At 42.4% G+C, this 15,440-nt stretch overlaps 1 protein-coding gene across 2 annotated transcripts; it reads left to right on the top strand.

The window, feature by feature from the left end:
• The first annotated feature begins 745 nt into the window (after positions 1–745).
• Champ1 (chromosome alignment maintaining phosphoprotein 1) lies at positions 746–12,213 on the top strand. Of its 2 annotated transcripts, XM_005373921.2 has the most exons (3): positions 746–849; positions 4,464–4,577; positions 8,526–12,213. In XM_005373921.2, exon 3 carries the CDS (start codon positions 8,564–8,566, stop codon positions 10,994–10,996), a length of 2,433 nt encoding a protein of 810 aa, XP_005373978.1. In that variant the 5' UTR covers positions 746–849; positions 4,464–4,577; positions 8,526–8,563; the 3' UTR covers positions 10,997–12,213. The 2 variants fall into 2 exon arrangements, with proteins under 2 accessions (XP_005373978.1, XP_013370876.1); XM_013515422.1 differs by lacking the exons at positions 746–849; positions 4,464–4,577 and adding an exon at positions 5,760–5,840.
• Positions 12,214–15,440: the final 3,227 nt, after the last annotated feature.

The raw sequence follows: 15,440 nt of genomic DNA, 5'->3' as shown, positions 1-15,440 counted from the left end.
GTCCCGCCTAGTCAGCCTGCCTTGCCTTGTCTTGCCGGGTCGGTCCGGCTCCTCTGCTAACAGCAACCGCGTACTCCTGGTGGGTTTCATCCTTGATGAGGTTGGAGCCATCACAACCCTGTCACTGCGGGTGTCTCTTACTCCGCTCAAGTTGATAATCAGGTTTAACTCGCACAATCTAAAACTAGCAAGCAGAATGAATCAGTAACCCCCCAAACCAAAACTTCAGAAAGGATATAGGTGTATAAAGTGTATAGATGTATAAGTAAGCCGATTTCACAATCTTTCAAAGCCTACAGACAAGCATCGAAAGTAGAGGTGCATGCATTTTAATTGGAATTGAGACAGCATTCGCAGGAACAAAAATGAAAAAGGAGGAGATAGTTCCTGGGTTTGTAACTTCTGGCGGAGGAAGCGCGGTGAGAACTATTTACTGTCTTCCAATAACTATTATTCGTCTTGTTTCCATCAGGGCTTTATGCCAAGGATATCCTGGGACTGCAAGGGGCAGAGTCCTAGCTCTGTAATTAAATTCACTCATACAACAAAAGAAAAAAAAAAGAAAGAAAGAAAAAGAGGCTAGAGGGCGCGGCTACGGGGGCGGGACTAGGCCTCTGCGTCCCGCCTAGACCAAGGAGGGGACGTCACCGCCCCGAACTTCCCGCAGCCTACAGCCCGCGCGCTGGGCGCGGGGAAATGGGCGGGGGAATGTGACGACACTTCCGGGGCGGGCGCACGTGGCACTTCCGGGCCGGCCCAACTTCCAGCCGCCATTGGGGAGGCCGAGCTAGGTCCCCGCAGGCTCCTCGGGCAGGGTCTCGCTGCAGCCTCTGGACGCTGCGCAGAATGGTGAGGAGCCTCCGCAGGCGTGGGGACCGGGGCCAAGGCCGAGACCGGGCGGTCGCGGGCACGGGGCTGCTGGTGCCTTTGTGCGCGGGCCGGGCGTTCGGTGCGGACCGCAGGCTGTTCCCGCTTTCCCTCCTCCCGCCGACTGGCTCTGCTAAATCGCCGTTTAAAAGTCAGCTGAGCGGCCCGGAGGACAGGAAGGGGAACTTCTGGGTCCTGAGTCTGAAGAAGGCAGATGTATAGCATCGTGAAGGTCTTGGGCCCGAGGCGGAGACTACCGCCTCCACGGAGACTCGGCTCGGATCCTGTTGCCCTAGCAGGCTCTCAGATGCTCTGAAGTCGCCTGTAGAAAAACACCTGCGGAAGGCTTTTGTCTTTTGGGATGCTGTTAACCAGAAAGGGAAATAAGCGGTCTTGGGGGCGTGGAGAGGTCGTCGGCGCATTGCGGGTGGGAGTGACGAGCGGTGATGGCGTAGTGGTTTTCCCCAGTTTTAAAGTTAGGGTCATCCAGTGACCCATCATTTGCGTCCTTAGAGGGGGAAAATCAGTGGTTGTCAGGAGAACAACTTCTAAGGCAGTGAGATTATGCTAAAGACCAGTGTGATGGTGGATGGATGGTGCTTTACATGTCAAAACCCAGACCTGTGCGACATGAAGAGTGACTTATGTGAACTGTAGACTTCGTAAACTAATGTTAGTTCACCCCTTACTGCAAATGACCCACACTAATTAACGTTAGATGTTAATAACAGGAAAAATAGAGGAGGTTGTGTAAAAGACATATGGGAAGGAACTCTGTACTTTCTGTTGAGTTTTTCTTAAGACTGCCCCCAAAATAAATTTAACTAATTTTTAAAAATCAGGAATGATGAAAAATGCTAGTGGATAGATAAGCTAACAGAACCCAGTTACTTTTTTTTTTGGCGGGATACCTAGAATCGAACTCAAGACCTTATGGCAGGCGATGTGCCCCTGAGCTGTATCACCGACCTGAAACGGTTAACTTTAAACTTGCTCTACTTTAAGGATTTTAATGTAAAAAACTATACATCTGTGAATGTAGTTTAAAAAATGATGAGACCTCAAGTAAGAGAGATTGGACAGGAAAAGATGAGATACCATATGGCATAGTACTGCCTTGAATAGTACTGGGTAATGGACCAGCAGAGCACCACTGAGTAGAGCTTATGTTCTTTTTTTGTTGTTGTTTTTTTGAGGCAGGGTCTCCCTATGCCCTTCGGGCTGGCCTTGAGCTTACTTTGTAGCCCAGGTGGTCTCGAACTAACAACGATCCTCCTGCCTCAGCCTCTCCAGTGCTGGGATTACAGGCATGCGCCACCACACGCGGCTATAGAGTTTATGTTCTAAGGGACACGATGCAAGTCTGTAATTGTGAAAAGAAGGATGAGAAATTTGTATTAATCTGGATAATTTGGAGTTACTTTTACAGTGTTAAGAGCTCTAAAATTTTGAAAAAATATAGCTAAGACTGTTGAGACTTTAAAGAATTAAAGGTGTGTAGCCTTTACTTGGAAGCTGGATTCTGGACTCAGTTCTGTAACATTCTGTGGTCATTGTGGTACAAGAGAGATCCAGAATCAAAAATTCCTAGTCTTCTGTGCTTTCTCTGACCTGTTGGTCTTGGACAAGTCGTTTCTTTCTTTCAGCATCAGTTTTTCTTTGTTGTAAAATGAAGAAGTTGGATGCAAGTCCTTTGATAACCTTTCTGGTCCTGTACTGACTATTGGCTTCTAATTATGGTCATACTGACAAAGTAATGTGTTCCAGTTTTTGATGAAGTGGTTTGTAAGACTGATAAGCTGAAATCTCTTCTGCTGGCTTCCATTTAGTGATTCTAGAACAGCTCCTATATTCGTATTTTTTCCCTTCTGAAGGTAAGTATCTGTACTCAGAAATGACTTGTTCTTAAACTACTCTTGCATTTTTCATAGTTAAAGCGTCCCTCCTGCCCACAGCTAGAGACAGCTGGAGACTCAAATACTCTGTTCAGGGCAGAAGGTGGGACATAGGCTTATATTTATCCAATGGATGTGTGGATTCTAAATGATAAGGCTTATCTTATTAGTTTTGGCCCATTGAACTGGCTTTTCAAGATCTTTCTAAATTGCAGTGTGCTTGATCATGATATACTAGAAAGAACCTGGGTGAAAGCAGAACTGAGTTCAAGCTGGCCTTAAACTCACTGTGTAGCCCAGACTGGTCCTGAACTTGTGGTGATCCTCTTGCCTCAGCCTCCCGAGGGCTGGGATGATTTAGCGTTTTAAAGCGGGTGATCCCTGAGATGGGCACTCAGGTCCTTTTTGGTTTTAAAATCAGTGAGTCTAAGCATGAGTCTCCAGCCTTCATGAAGCAGTAATAAGATTGAATACATCTAAGCATACCCCTTTTACGAAGGTTGTACAGGAATTACAGAATAGGAAATTTGCCAGTACTTAAGACAGTGACCTGTCTGAAGGATGGAAGGATTTTTTAATGGCTGTCAAGACGGAATAGAATGTGAAGGAGAGGAAATGCGTTTTGGGGAGGTCTAGAGGCTTGAAGAGTCAGAGAGTTACATGTGGCTGGTCTGGTCAGACTGAAGAGCTTTATATGCCCAGTTAAAGTTTTATGCTGAAGGTATCTGGGAGACTTTGAGGAATTATGAATAGGCAAGATACTTCAGGTTTTTAGTTTTGGTAGCAGTATGGTGAATGGGTTAGTAAGAATGGAGGTCAGGTGTAGAATTAAAGCACTGACAAGGTATAGGGAATAGAGGAAAAGTAGATGGATGTGCTGGAGCTTATCAGAAGTATGCTAGCAACAGTTACCTATGCAGGACCAGTTTAGTCCATTCAGGTTTTTATTTTTTTAATTGTTTTTGAGATAGGGTCTCACTATGTAGTTCAGGCTGACCTTGAACTCACTATGTAGCCTAGGATTGGCCTCGAACTAGCAGCAGTCCTCCTGCCTCTGCCTCCCAAGTGCTGGCATTATAGGCATGTGCCACCACGCCCAGCTTCTATTCAATTCTTGTTAGTAAATTCACCCAGATCATGGTAGTGTCTCTGGAATGTATGCAGGAAGAGAAGGGGCTAGAACAGTCGCTCACACAGGCCTATCCATTTCTCCCCTGGTTTGGAATATCGCCATCCCACTTCCTACCAAAGTTCTCTTCTTGTATGCCTTGGTCTTGTTGATTGTATTGTTCCTTCCCCCACTGCATGTCAGTAGCATCAATAATGAACAAAATGTCAGCTGCCATTAAGATCTGTAGTTGCGCTAGCAGCTGTCTGATTGTTCATCAGAAAAATAGAAATGTGAATCACTGTACCCTAAAACCACATAAGCTGAAGTTAGATGATGAGTTTGAGAAGGGTCTAGTTATATGCAAGTGCATAATTCCATAGTTTAGTATGATATGAAATTAGACTAGTGTGGTACGAAAGCAGACATGTATGGTATCTACTGCAGGCATTGTTGTTAGTGTTTCTGTGAAGTATGTACACAGGCTTATTGGGTTTAGCCATCACCATTGGAGGGGTCCCACAGAGCTCTATTATGTAGTCAAGATTATCACAGAAATGTAATTTTGATTATCTTTCCTTTGTTTTTTTCAGGTTCAACTTCTCATCTTTGTCCTATTGTAAGCTGTTGTCTGTGTATTGGTCAAAAGGCTATGTAGATTACCTGCCCTTTGAAGACCACTTTTAAGGTGTCTCATAAGACAGCTGGTAAGTCTAGCAGGAGAAAGTACATTATGGCTTGTTTCTTCTCCACTCTTGAAGCATTTGTCTAGGGTTTATAGTATTTTTGCCTTAGCATTTCTATGTATGTGCTGTTTGTTTGCTTGTAATACTTTGTATTTTTTCATGTTAAAGAAAATTTTGTGATTAAAGAATTTTTAGAAAGTGCCTAGAGTTCTTTAAAAAATTAGAAAAGTATACACTCATCTGGAGCAATGTGTCATGGTGAGGTAAATACACATCTGGTAGAATTTGCACTCTAGAGTGCTTAATGGTGTGCTGGATGCGCATATCTATGGTAGGATTTGGAATATGAAGAGTGAATTCTGTAGCATTGTTGGAGGAACTTTTTAACAAGAGATTGTTTGAGTATAATGATAAGACTTGGTGGTAGGCAGGTGCAGTAGTGGAACTTTGGGGATGGCCAGAGGAGGTAGTGGTAGGTAGATGAAGGAGGGGCAAGTAAATTCTTACCTCTGGTATGATGTTCACCTGATATGTAATATGATGCCTCTTTACTATGAGTGGCCCTTGACTGTTTATCACAGCCACTATGGACAGATAAGATTATTGAGATGGAGTCTCTGAAGTTAACTAGTTTTACTGAATGAACACTGGGTTCTGAGGTGGTTAAGCCATTGTTTTTACATTTTTTTCTTTATATTGGTAAGTTAAAGATCATTTTAGAGATTTTTCTCTAGTGCTAAATTAGTATATTTTTTTTCTGTTACAGTCTTTTTAGCCTTAGAAGGAATTTTCTAAAAGACAGCATAATTGCTGTGTAATTCAGGAGTTAATACTTCCGAATAAAAGCATTTGTTTCCTATACTATCTCCTTTTTCTCCTTAGAACAACAATAAAACCAAAACAAACAAGACACCATTGTTGGGGGCTGGGGATTTAGCTCAGCAGCACAGCGCCTGCCCGGCAAGCGCAAGGTCCTGAGTTCGATCCCCGGTACCAGAAAGAAAAACAAAAACAAAAACAAAAAACAAAAAAAAGACACTGTTGTTACAGGTAATAGAAAATAGCATTATCAGTAGTACTACCTTTAAAAATCCAACTTGTCAGAGTTAGAAATGCTACTGACTTTTTTCATAGTGGTTTTGAAGTTAGTAAACAGCAACCTTGTGGTTATAGGTGTTTTGCTCTGTGCTATTTTCTGAGGACCAGCCCCATGGAAAGGATGGACCTTTATGAGCAGCAGAGCGCAGAGCATTTGCACACTGTCAGCAGCAGCTGGCACTGTTGGTAAATGATGACATGTTCTTTATTGATTTTGTGGTACTGGGGATTAAACTCAGGGCCTTCCACATGCTAGGCAAGTGCTCTACCACTGAGCTACACCCCAGCCTTTTCACTTTGAGACAGGATCTTATTAAATTGCTCACACTAGCCATGAATTTACAGTCTTCCTGCCTCCATCTGCAGAGTGGCTGGGACTACATGTGTGTGTTCCTGCACCTGGCTAGCATGTCTTTTAATGAGAAAAATGTATTCGTTTTATTTTTAGACACAGGGTCCTGTTACATTGCCCAGGCTGGCCTTGTGTCCTAGGCGGAATGATCATTGTGCCTCAGCCTTCTGAGTAGCTGGGCCCCCAGTGAACACTCCTGTGCTTGGGTATTAATGAGGAAGGATTTTGTGACACACTTGGTGAATAGACTTACTGTGTATGTTAGTTAGAGAATATATTTATCACTTGCTGGACCTCATGCTGAGAATAGCATACCAAAACCGAAAATTGAAGCAATGGGAAATAGAGAACAGGAGAGTCCAGGATAGAGTTATATATGAAATTTAGTAAATACTAAATGGAATATTACACAGGTAAAGAAAAGGTTTGCGTAATCTGTGTTGCTGAGATACTAATTTTGGGTGGAAAATTAGGCTGCATTCAAACCTCCTTATATCAGATGGATTAAAGATACAAATGGAATGGGCTGGGAATATAGCTTAGTGGTAAAGCATTTGCTTGTATGCACAGGGCCCTGGATTTAAGTCCCAGCAACGCGCGCACATGCGTGCGCATACACAAAAAAAATGAGGAGAAACTTATTAAAGTTTTGAAGAAATGATAAAGTAAGAAGGCATAATTTTAAACCTAGAGTTATAGGGAAAATAGCTGTAAATTTTAAATTTTTCTGTAAACCAATTGTGTATGGTTTTTAAAAAGCTATAAACAGGTAAATGATACACTGGGAAAATAATTTCAATAAAAAGGCTAATTTCTTAAACATACAGTTTACCAAAAAAATGTATAAATCATTGAGGAAAATGAACCAGCACTTCATAAAGAAGAGACAAGGGGCTAATAAGAGAAATTGTTAGGTCTTTTCATGAAAGAAAAGTACATTAAACATTAATAGATGTCAGTTTTTACCTAGGTATAACAAAGATTTGGATTTTAGTTTTACTCCGTTTTGATGAGAGAGTTGAAGAGTTGTCCCTCGTACTTCCACTGTTGTGCTAGTAATAGTATTACACCATTTTGAGAGTTTGGCAAAATGCAGTAATTTTTAAATGCAGATAACTTTGAGCTAGGTAATCCACTTCTTGAAACTGGCCTTATAGAAATATTCTCACGTATAAAGAAAGAAAGGGAGCTCCATTTGTAAAAATGTCCTAAATAAATTCTTAAAACAGATTGCCAAATAAGGTTTACTGTGGCCCCATTTGTGTAAATTGTGTGTATGCATTTATATGTGCGGGAATGTTGTTTCAGCCACACAGTACAGTGGTTATTCCCTGGAGTGATGTTGTGAGTATTGAATTTGTTCTTTTGTGTGTGTGTGTGTGTGTGTGTGCGCGCGCGTGTGCTTTTGAGACAGGGTCTCGCTTAGCCGTTCAGGCTGGCCTTGAGCTCACTATGTAGCCCAGGCTGTTTCAGCTTCAGCCTACTGAGTGCTGGGATTACAGGCGTGCCCCACCACACCCAATGGTTCACATTTGTTAATTACAAGCCTTTGTTACTTTGACCACTGGCTTTAAAGACTTGCTTAAACTTTTAAAAAAAACATCTTTTCTCGCTGTACTATTCCAGCCTTTAGGCTCATTCCAACATATCATTTGTGAGATCTAATAGGGGTCTTGTTCTGAGAGGATTTTCTGATAGCTGCACTTCATTTGCTCTCCACTCTTAACTTCCCTGGCTAATATAAGCACTATGTGGCAAGGTGCCATGGTAAACCTAAGTGCCTAGAATAGCACAGGACACAAAGCAGCCCATTTATAAAACGAATGAATGAAATACTTCATATTAGAGTAGATAAAACATTACAAGATATGTAGACATAAAATCAAACCAGCATCAGGTTAAAAGAGCTTATCTTTTCATAGATAGATTTAATTACTAAGTGCCTTCTGGAAAGGCTTTACTGTTTTTTGCCCACACTTAAATAGCCTAGATTTGGGGCTGGGGATTTAGCTCAGCGGCAAAGCGCCTGCCTGGCAAGTGCAAGGTCGTGAGTTCGGTTCCTGGTACCAGAGAAAAAACAAAAAAAAAAAAAAAAAATAGCCTAGATTTCATTTTGATGTTTATCATTGTGTGCTGATGACTGTTGATGTAGGGTTTTCGAATTGAAGTGTAAAGCTATATAATGCGTAATTCTGGGCTCAGACTTGGATCACTGATAGTCCTAAAACCTGGACCAGAGAAGTGAAGTGACTGTTTCGGCATTGGTAAATGAATGTAATGTCTACATGATATGGTTAGGAAGATTAAATGAGATGATCTACATAAAACTTCTAGCAGAGTGCCTGGGATTCAGTTAAGAATTAGGTGCATTATCTTTTTGCAGTCTTTCAGAAGTATTTTCAGGTGAAGCATATGGCATTGTGGACTTAAAAATTATGCAGTTATATTGTGGAGTATCACAGCATTTTATTCTAAATTATGTCTCATGAAAATAATTTATGTCTACTCTGTTGTTGCAGTGTTTAAAGAGCACAAGTGTTGTTGGGACAGAGGGAAGATGGAAGTGTTCCATGAGCTGCGCCGGCCTTCAGTGCGTTTGGAGTGTGACCACTGCAGTTTCAGAGGCACAGATTATGAAAATGTGCAGATCCACATAGGCACTGTCCATCCAGAGTTCTGTGATGAGATGGATGCTGGGGGGTTAGGTAAAATGATATTTTACCAGAAAAGTGCAAAGCTTTTTCACTGCCATAAATGTTTTTTTACCAGCAAGATGTATTCCAATGTATACTATCATATCACATCCAAACATGCAGCCCCAGAGAAGTGGAATGATAAACCAGAAAACCAGTTAAACAAGGAAACAGATCCTTTGAATAGCCCTTCTGTTCCTGAACACCAGAAAATGCCCTGTAACTCAGCAGAACTGAAGTCTATACCTCTTCTCTCTACAGAAACCCAAAAACTTGGTCCAGTTCTTTCTCCAGAGTCTCCAACACCTGCTCCTCTTACTCCCCTGGAGCTTCAGAAAACTGACCCTGTTTCTCCTGAGCCTCAGGCACCTTCTCTTCCCCCTGAGCCTCTGAAACCTGCTCCTATTTCTTCTCCTGAACTTCCAAAACCAGCCCCTGCTGCTTCTGAATCACAAAAGTCTGTTCCTTCTCCAGAGCCGCAGAAACCTGCCCCTGTATCTCCTGAACCAGTGAAGGCTGGTCTTCCTAACCCCAAGTCCCAGAAACACTCTCATTTCACAGACACAGGAGGGGCACCTTCAGCCTCATCTCCAGAGTCACCGGTTCTCTCTGCTTCTCCTGAGCCTTGGGGGCCATCCCCAGCTGCATCTCCAGAATCTCGGAAGCAACCCAGGACTGCCTCCCCTGAACCAAGGAAGCCATCCCCATCAGAGTCTCCTGAACCTTGGAAGCCATTCCCTGCTGTCTCCCCAGAGCCCCGGAGGCCAGCCCCAGCTGTGTCACCAGGTTCTTGGAAGGCAGGTCCACCTGGATCCCCAAGGCCTTGGAAATCGAGTCCTGCATCATCAGGTCCTTGGAAGCCAACTAAACCTGCCCCATCGGTGTCTCCTGGACCTTGGAAGCCAATTCCTTCTCTGTCACCTGGACCCTGGAAACCAGCTTCATCTGTATCTCCTGCATCCTGGAAGTCATCTTCAGTCTCACCAGGTTCCTGGAAAACTCCCCCCACATCTCCAGAGTCATGGAAGTCTGGCCCACCTGAGCTTAAAAAGACAACTCCTACCCTGTCACCAGAACATTGGAAAGCAGTTCCGCCAGTATCCCCTGAGATTCGTAAACCGGGCCCACCACTTTCTCCAGAACTCCGCAGCCCGGCGGGCTCTCCAGAGCTCAGGAAGCCCTCAGGGTCACCAGATCTTTGGAAGCTTTCTCCTGATCATCGGAAAACTTCTCCTGCCTCCCTGGATTTTTCAGAGTCCCAGAAAAGTTCCCGTGGTGGTTCTCCTGATCTCTGGAAGTCTTCCTTCATTGTGGAATCTCAGAAACCTACTGTCTTCCCCGAGACCCGGAAATCAGGTTCTTCTGGTCCATCAGAGTCCCCCAAAGGAGCCTCAGATATCTGGAAACCTGTTCCCTCTATTGATGCTGAGCCTAGAAAATCCATGTTGTTTCCTGAGCCCACCAAAACTGCACCTCCTGCTTCCCCTGAGCCACGAAAACGTGTGCTTTTCCCAGAGCCCAGGAAGCATTCTCTTTTTTCTGAGTTCCCCAAATCTACTGTATTCTCAGAGTCTCAGAAGACAGCGGAGCTTGGCGATGAGCTCCAGATAGATGCCATAGGTGACCCAAAATGTGATATTTTGGTTCAAGAAGAGCTTTTGGTGACACCGAAGAAGCTTTTAGAAGATGCTCTGTTCCCTTCCTCCAAGAAAATTAAGAAGGACAGCCAGGAGCACTCTGATGCCGAGCTGAGCAGCAGTGAGTACATCAGAACAGATTTGGATGCCATAGATATTAAGGGCCAAGAGTCAAGCAGCGATCAAGAGCAGGTAGATGTAGAGTCTATTGATTTCGGCAAAGAGAGCAAAATGGACATGAGCAGTCCAGAGCAGTCCAAACATGTGCTGCAGTTCACTGAGGAAAAAGAAGCATTTATCTCCGAAGAGGAGATTGCAAAATATATGAAGCGTGGAAAAGGAAAGTATTATTGCAAAATTTGCTGCTGCCGTGCTATGAAAAAAGGTGCTGTTTTGCATCACTTGGTTAATAAGCATAATGTTCACAGCCCTTACAAGTGCACAATTTGTGGAAAGGCATTTCTTTTGGAATCTCTTCTTAAAAATCATGTAGCAGCCCATGGGCAAAGTTTACTTAAATGTCCACGCTGTAATTTTGAATCAAATTTCCCAAGAGGCTTCAAGAAACATTTAACTCATTGCCAAAGCCGACATAACGAAGAGACAAATAAGAAGCTGATGGAAGCTTTTGAATCGCCCTTGGAGGAACAGCAGCTTTGATTTATTTTATTTTTTGGTACCAGGAATTGAACTCGGGACCTCACAGTTGCCAGGCAAGTGCTGCGCCACTGAGCTAAACCCCCGGTTCCCTTGATTTTAAAACATAGTGAATACTTGCTCTATGGCATTGTTTCCTGAGATCATAGCTTGTTATGTAGCCTGGTTGGATCAGTAGAAGGTAGTGTGTATGGTGTGCCGTGTTAGACTCATAGTGTTACAGAGCATAAGCATTTGGTTATTTCTTCATGGTCTGTGTTATGTGACTATCTTGTAAATCAAGAAAATTTTAATGTATATTCCAGAGGGATAAAACTTCTCATTTCCTCTAAGTATATTTGAGTAGAATTACAAAGGGGTAGGTTTTCCATTTAATAAATGAGCAACTTCTAAACATCTAGTTAAAGTGTGTGTGATGTGTGTGTGTGTGTGTGTGTGTGTGTGTGTGTGTGTGTGTGGCTGTGGCTGTGGCTGATTTCAGACAATAGACATTATTAGGTGGGCTGGGAGTATAGCCCTCAGTGGTAGAGCACTTAGCTACCATGTGTGCAGCCCCTGAGTTTGATCCTAGCACGGGAAAAAAAAAGGTGGAAGTTTAAGAATTCAGCATGAAAGTAAGTTGAGAAAAATTTTGTTGCCTTTCCTTAAACATATTTTCAAATCTTAAGAGTTACTTTTATTTGACCATGTAAAGTTAGCCTATAAATCTTGAGTAGTTTTTTGATGTTTTTTTGTTTTCAAGTCATGGAAAATTGGAGTTTCAGGGTCACCGGTTTTCTGCTAACAGGGAAAACTGATGATTTGAAAGTAGTTTGCAGTCTCCTGCCAGAGGCTGAGAGGAGGATTAGTGTGATGGGGTCTTTGTCGTTCATCATTTCCAGTGGAGTCTTCCATTTGGTGTCGTGCCCTTTACTCCCCCGCCAGCTCATACCAACAGATGATCCTAACTGCCAAATGTGTTAGTTTGTCTCTCCTACTCCTGGGCCTTGCTGCCTCCTATTGGGGTTTAAGACCAGGACAGTGGATAGGAGCTGAAAGTCTTCCAAATTCACAGTAAAAATTTTTATAAATAGACATTTCTGTTCGAGAAATATATAAATTTTGTTTTCCACAGTTCTGTTACTGTAAATACTTTGTACCTGTTCATGGGTTATTTTATTCTAAAATACTTTGTCAAATGTGTGTAAACCAAATTAAAAAGGCTTTTGATGTCTGCCAAATCTTGTGTCTTTTTTTCTTGTGTAATTTTCCATGTATGGTTCCAAGTTTTATTTTTCTCTTCCATTGCCAGTTGCTTTAAACATACTAGTTTTCATGTATTGAGGATTATTTTCTGAACTATGTTTTTTTCTGGGTTTGATGATCAGTAAGTTAAGAAACACCATATACTGGAGACTGAGATGTCTCTTGGGTGCACATTAGTATATTAAAAGTTGTTTGATCCTAGTGACTGATTGTCTTGCCTGCCTCATTTGAACATTTGTGGGTTTTTTTGGTTTTTGGTTGTTTTTTTTTTTTTTTTGGTCTTTTTGAGACAGGGTCTCGCTGTGCAGTTCAGGTTGGCCTTGGGCTCACTTTGTAACCCAGGCTGGTCTTGAATTCACAGCGATCCTCCTGCCTCAGCCTCCCAAGTGCTGGGATTACAGGGGTGCACCACCACTCCTGGCTCATTTGAACATTTTAAGACCTTTATTGTCAAAAGATTCAGAGGCATAGACAGGACTGAGACACTGGGTCTTGTTTAGTTATTAACTTCAGCCCTATTTGGTCTGTACATTGTTCTTGGTCCATGTGCTATTTTTTTAGAACTTAACAACCAAAGTTACTTGGTAACTTTGCCATCTGTACAATAACATTGACCAACTCAGTACATTTTCCTTTTGTTCCTCTTAAGACTTTTTTTTTTGAGACAGGGCGAGCAAGCTATGTAACTCAGGCTGGCCCAGAACTCACCGTGTAGCCCAGGCGAGCCTTAAACTTGCGGCAGTCCTCCTGTTTCATCCTGAGTGCTGGGATTATAGGTGTGCGATGCCAGGCCCAGCTTTTTAAGACCTACAAACTTGCAATCTAGTGGTTTTGCATAACAGAAAAGGGAGTAAAAAATTACGCTTTTACTCCACATTTGTTGGCTTAATGCCATTGTATGTTAGGTGATCATTATAACTCATTCTATAAAGCCAGGAGCATAACATCTCTGACCCCACTTTCTGTGAATGCTGCGTCTCACTTTCCTGAGAGACATTTGGGGTTACTGGGAGCTACTCAGATAAATTTGGGCAGCCTTCCTGTTTTACAGTCAGCTGGTTAGCAATCTTAATTCACTTTTGCATGTCAGTTACCACAGTCAGCAGGTTCCAGGGATTAGGACCTAGGGGTCTGTGGGAGCCATTCTACCTGCCACAACTGGGCTTGAAAGTTGGGGTTCTGAACCAGGCCATCTGGGGTTTCTTTGGCAATGTGTCTGTTTGCACTGCCTTGCTGGTCTGGGCCCTTAGCACTGAACATAGTGGTATGATAACTATTTGCATTCTTGCCTCCAGCATTTGCCCCAGCCCCCTACACATGATATTAAGCGCTCTCTTGAGGTCTGGTTGCTGTCACTGGGAAACTTACTGAAGCAGCCTTTCCACTTTGAGAATGTAGATTATGCAGTTATTCAGAGGTACCTAGTCCCACCTCAGAGATCAAGTGGGGCAGGGAGGCATCTGATCAACAATCACAATAAATGTAAGTGGTGCATATATTCTTCAATAGAATTACAAAGCTGAGCTGTATGCCACTTACAAAGGAACATAGTAACAATGAAATTTTAAATAAAGCTAAACCTAACCTGGAAACACTAAGCAGGAGAAAGTCTATGTAAACATCAGAAAAGTAGAGTTTAAGAAGTAAACTAAAGAAGAGATATTTAATAATGAATGAGCTCACTGTCATGTAGCAGTCAATTGCAAAGACGTCTGTAACTTCAAAATATATTAAGCGGAGCTGGAAGAAAATCCACAAACAATTGGAAAATGTGATTTGCCCGTCAGCTGAGAGAACAAGCATGTGAATATCAGTGATAGATTTTAACTGCCCTGGTAGACTATATATCTGTATGAAAGACAGGTATATAGATGATAAACTACCAAAAACTGCAGGGTTGGTGCTCATTTGCAGTGTACAGAAAGCACTAATCAAGATAGAACATATTTGGGGCTTTAAATGTGGACCTCCAAGGACGAAAATAATGCCTATAAATCTTATTATGGAATCACATTAGAAGTCATTAACTAAAAATTGTGAAATGTTTAAAAATTTTCAGGGGCTGGGGATTTAACTCAGTGGCAAAGCGCCTACCTGGGAAGCGTAAGGTCGTGAGTTTGATTCCTGTTACCGGAAGAAAAACTAAAAAATAAAAAAAAACTGTTTCAAGTGTGTAGATGACACTTTAAAGCAGCTGAGCGTGGTGTCACATGCCTGTAATCGTAGCACTTGTAGCAGGAGGCTATAAGGCAAGAAGATTGCCTCGAGTTCAAGGGCAGCCTAAACTACATAGACCATCTCAAATCACTTAAATAAATTAGTAAATATAGAAACTATTCTGCATTGTGATGGTGAATGTATAGCATTTGTGGGCTGCAGCTAAGACAATGAGTAGAGAAAAATAGTACGATAATGAAAGATTTATGTTTGTATATTAGAAGGAAATTTGCAAGGAAATGTAAGTATCCCTGAGAAACAGCTGTATGATGGAATTATAAACGTCTGACTTAAGCCTTAGTTAAGGTGGCTGGCGGGCAGTTGCCGTATCTTCCATGGTGGGAGATGTTTATGCATCATTGGAAGTGGAAGACTGATGCAAAATTGGAGGCATAAGTCGGCAACAAGTATGTGCAGCAACAGTCATTCCTCCATATAATTAGGACATGTCCAGGAGTTGGGCTGAAAATAGGAGTGGTCCTATTACTTTAGCATCTTATAACACATAGATGAAATCTTTGGATCTTAAATCAGAAAGTTTAGTCTGAGCAAGTCTTGAGATTCCCATAAATTACACAAGGCAAAGTATGTGTATATCCCATGATTTATGAGAGTCTTAATGAATTAGGGAAAATATGCTATATATATTTATTATATATAAATATTACATATATAGTATATATATATATTAAACCAGGGATCTAACTCAGGACCTTGCACTTGCCTGGCAGGTGTGTCTTTGAGATGAAAGCAAATGAAGGCACACTGTTGTCTTAGCTATGATGGAGTTAGGGTCAGGGTCTGGGTCAGGGTTAGAGGGTCAAGGTTAGTGGGTCAGAGTCAGGGTTAGAGGGTCAAGGTTAGTGGGTCAGGGGTCAGGGACAGGGTCAGAGTCAGAGTTAGGGTTAGGGTCAGACAGGCCAGAGGTTGAGGACCAAAGAAGGGGAATGTGGTGCAAGTGAAACAGGAGCAGTGGACCGACTTG

The sequence above is a fragment of the Chinchilla lanigera genome, unplaced genomic scaffold (genome assembly GCF_000276665.1).
Source record: "Chinchilla lanigera isolate Chin_1 unplaced genomic scaffold, ChiLan1.0 scaffold00003, whole genome shotgun sequence".
Classification (NCBI taxonomy): domain Eukaryota; kingdom Metazoa; phylum Chordata; class Mammalia; order Rodentia; family Chinchillidae; genus Chinchilla; species Chinchilla lanigera.
Note: the sequence above shows the minus strand (reverse complement) of the source record. Positions and strands in the feature narration are given on the sequence as shown.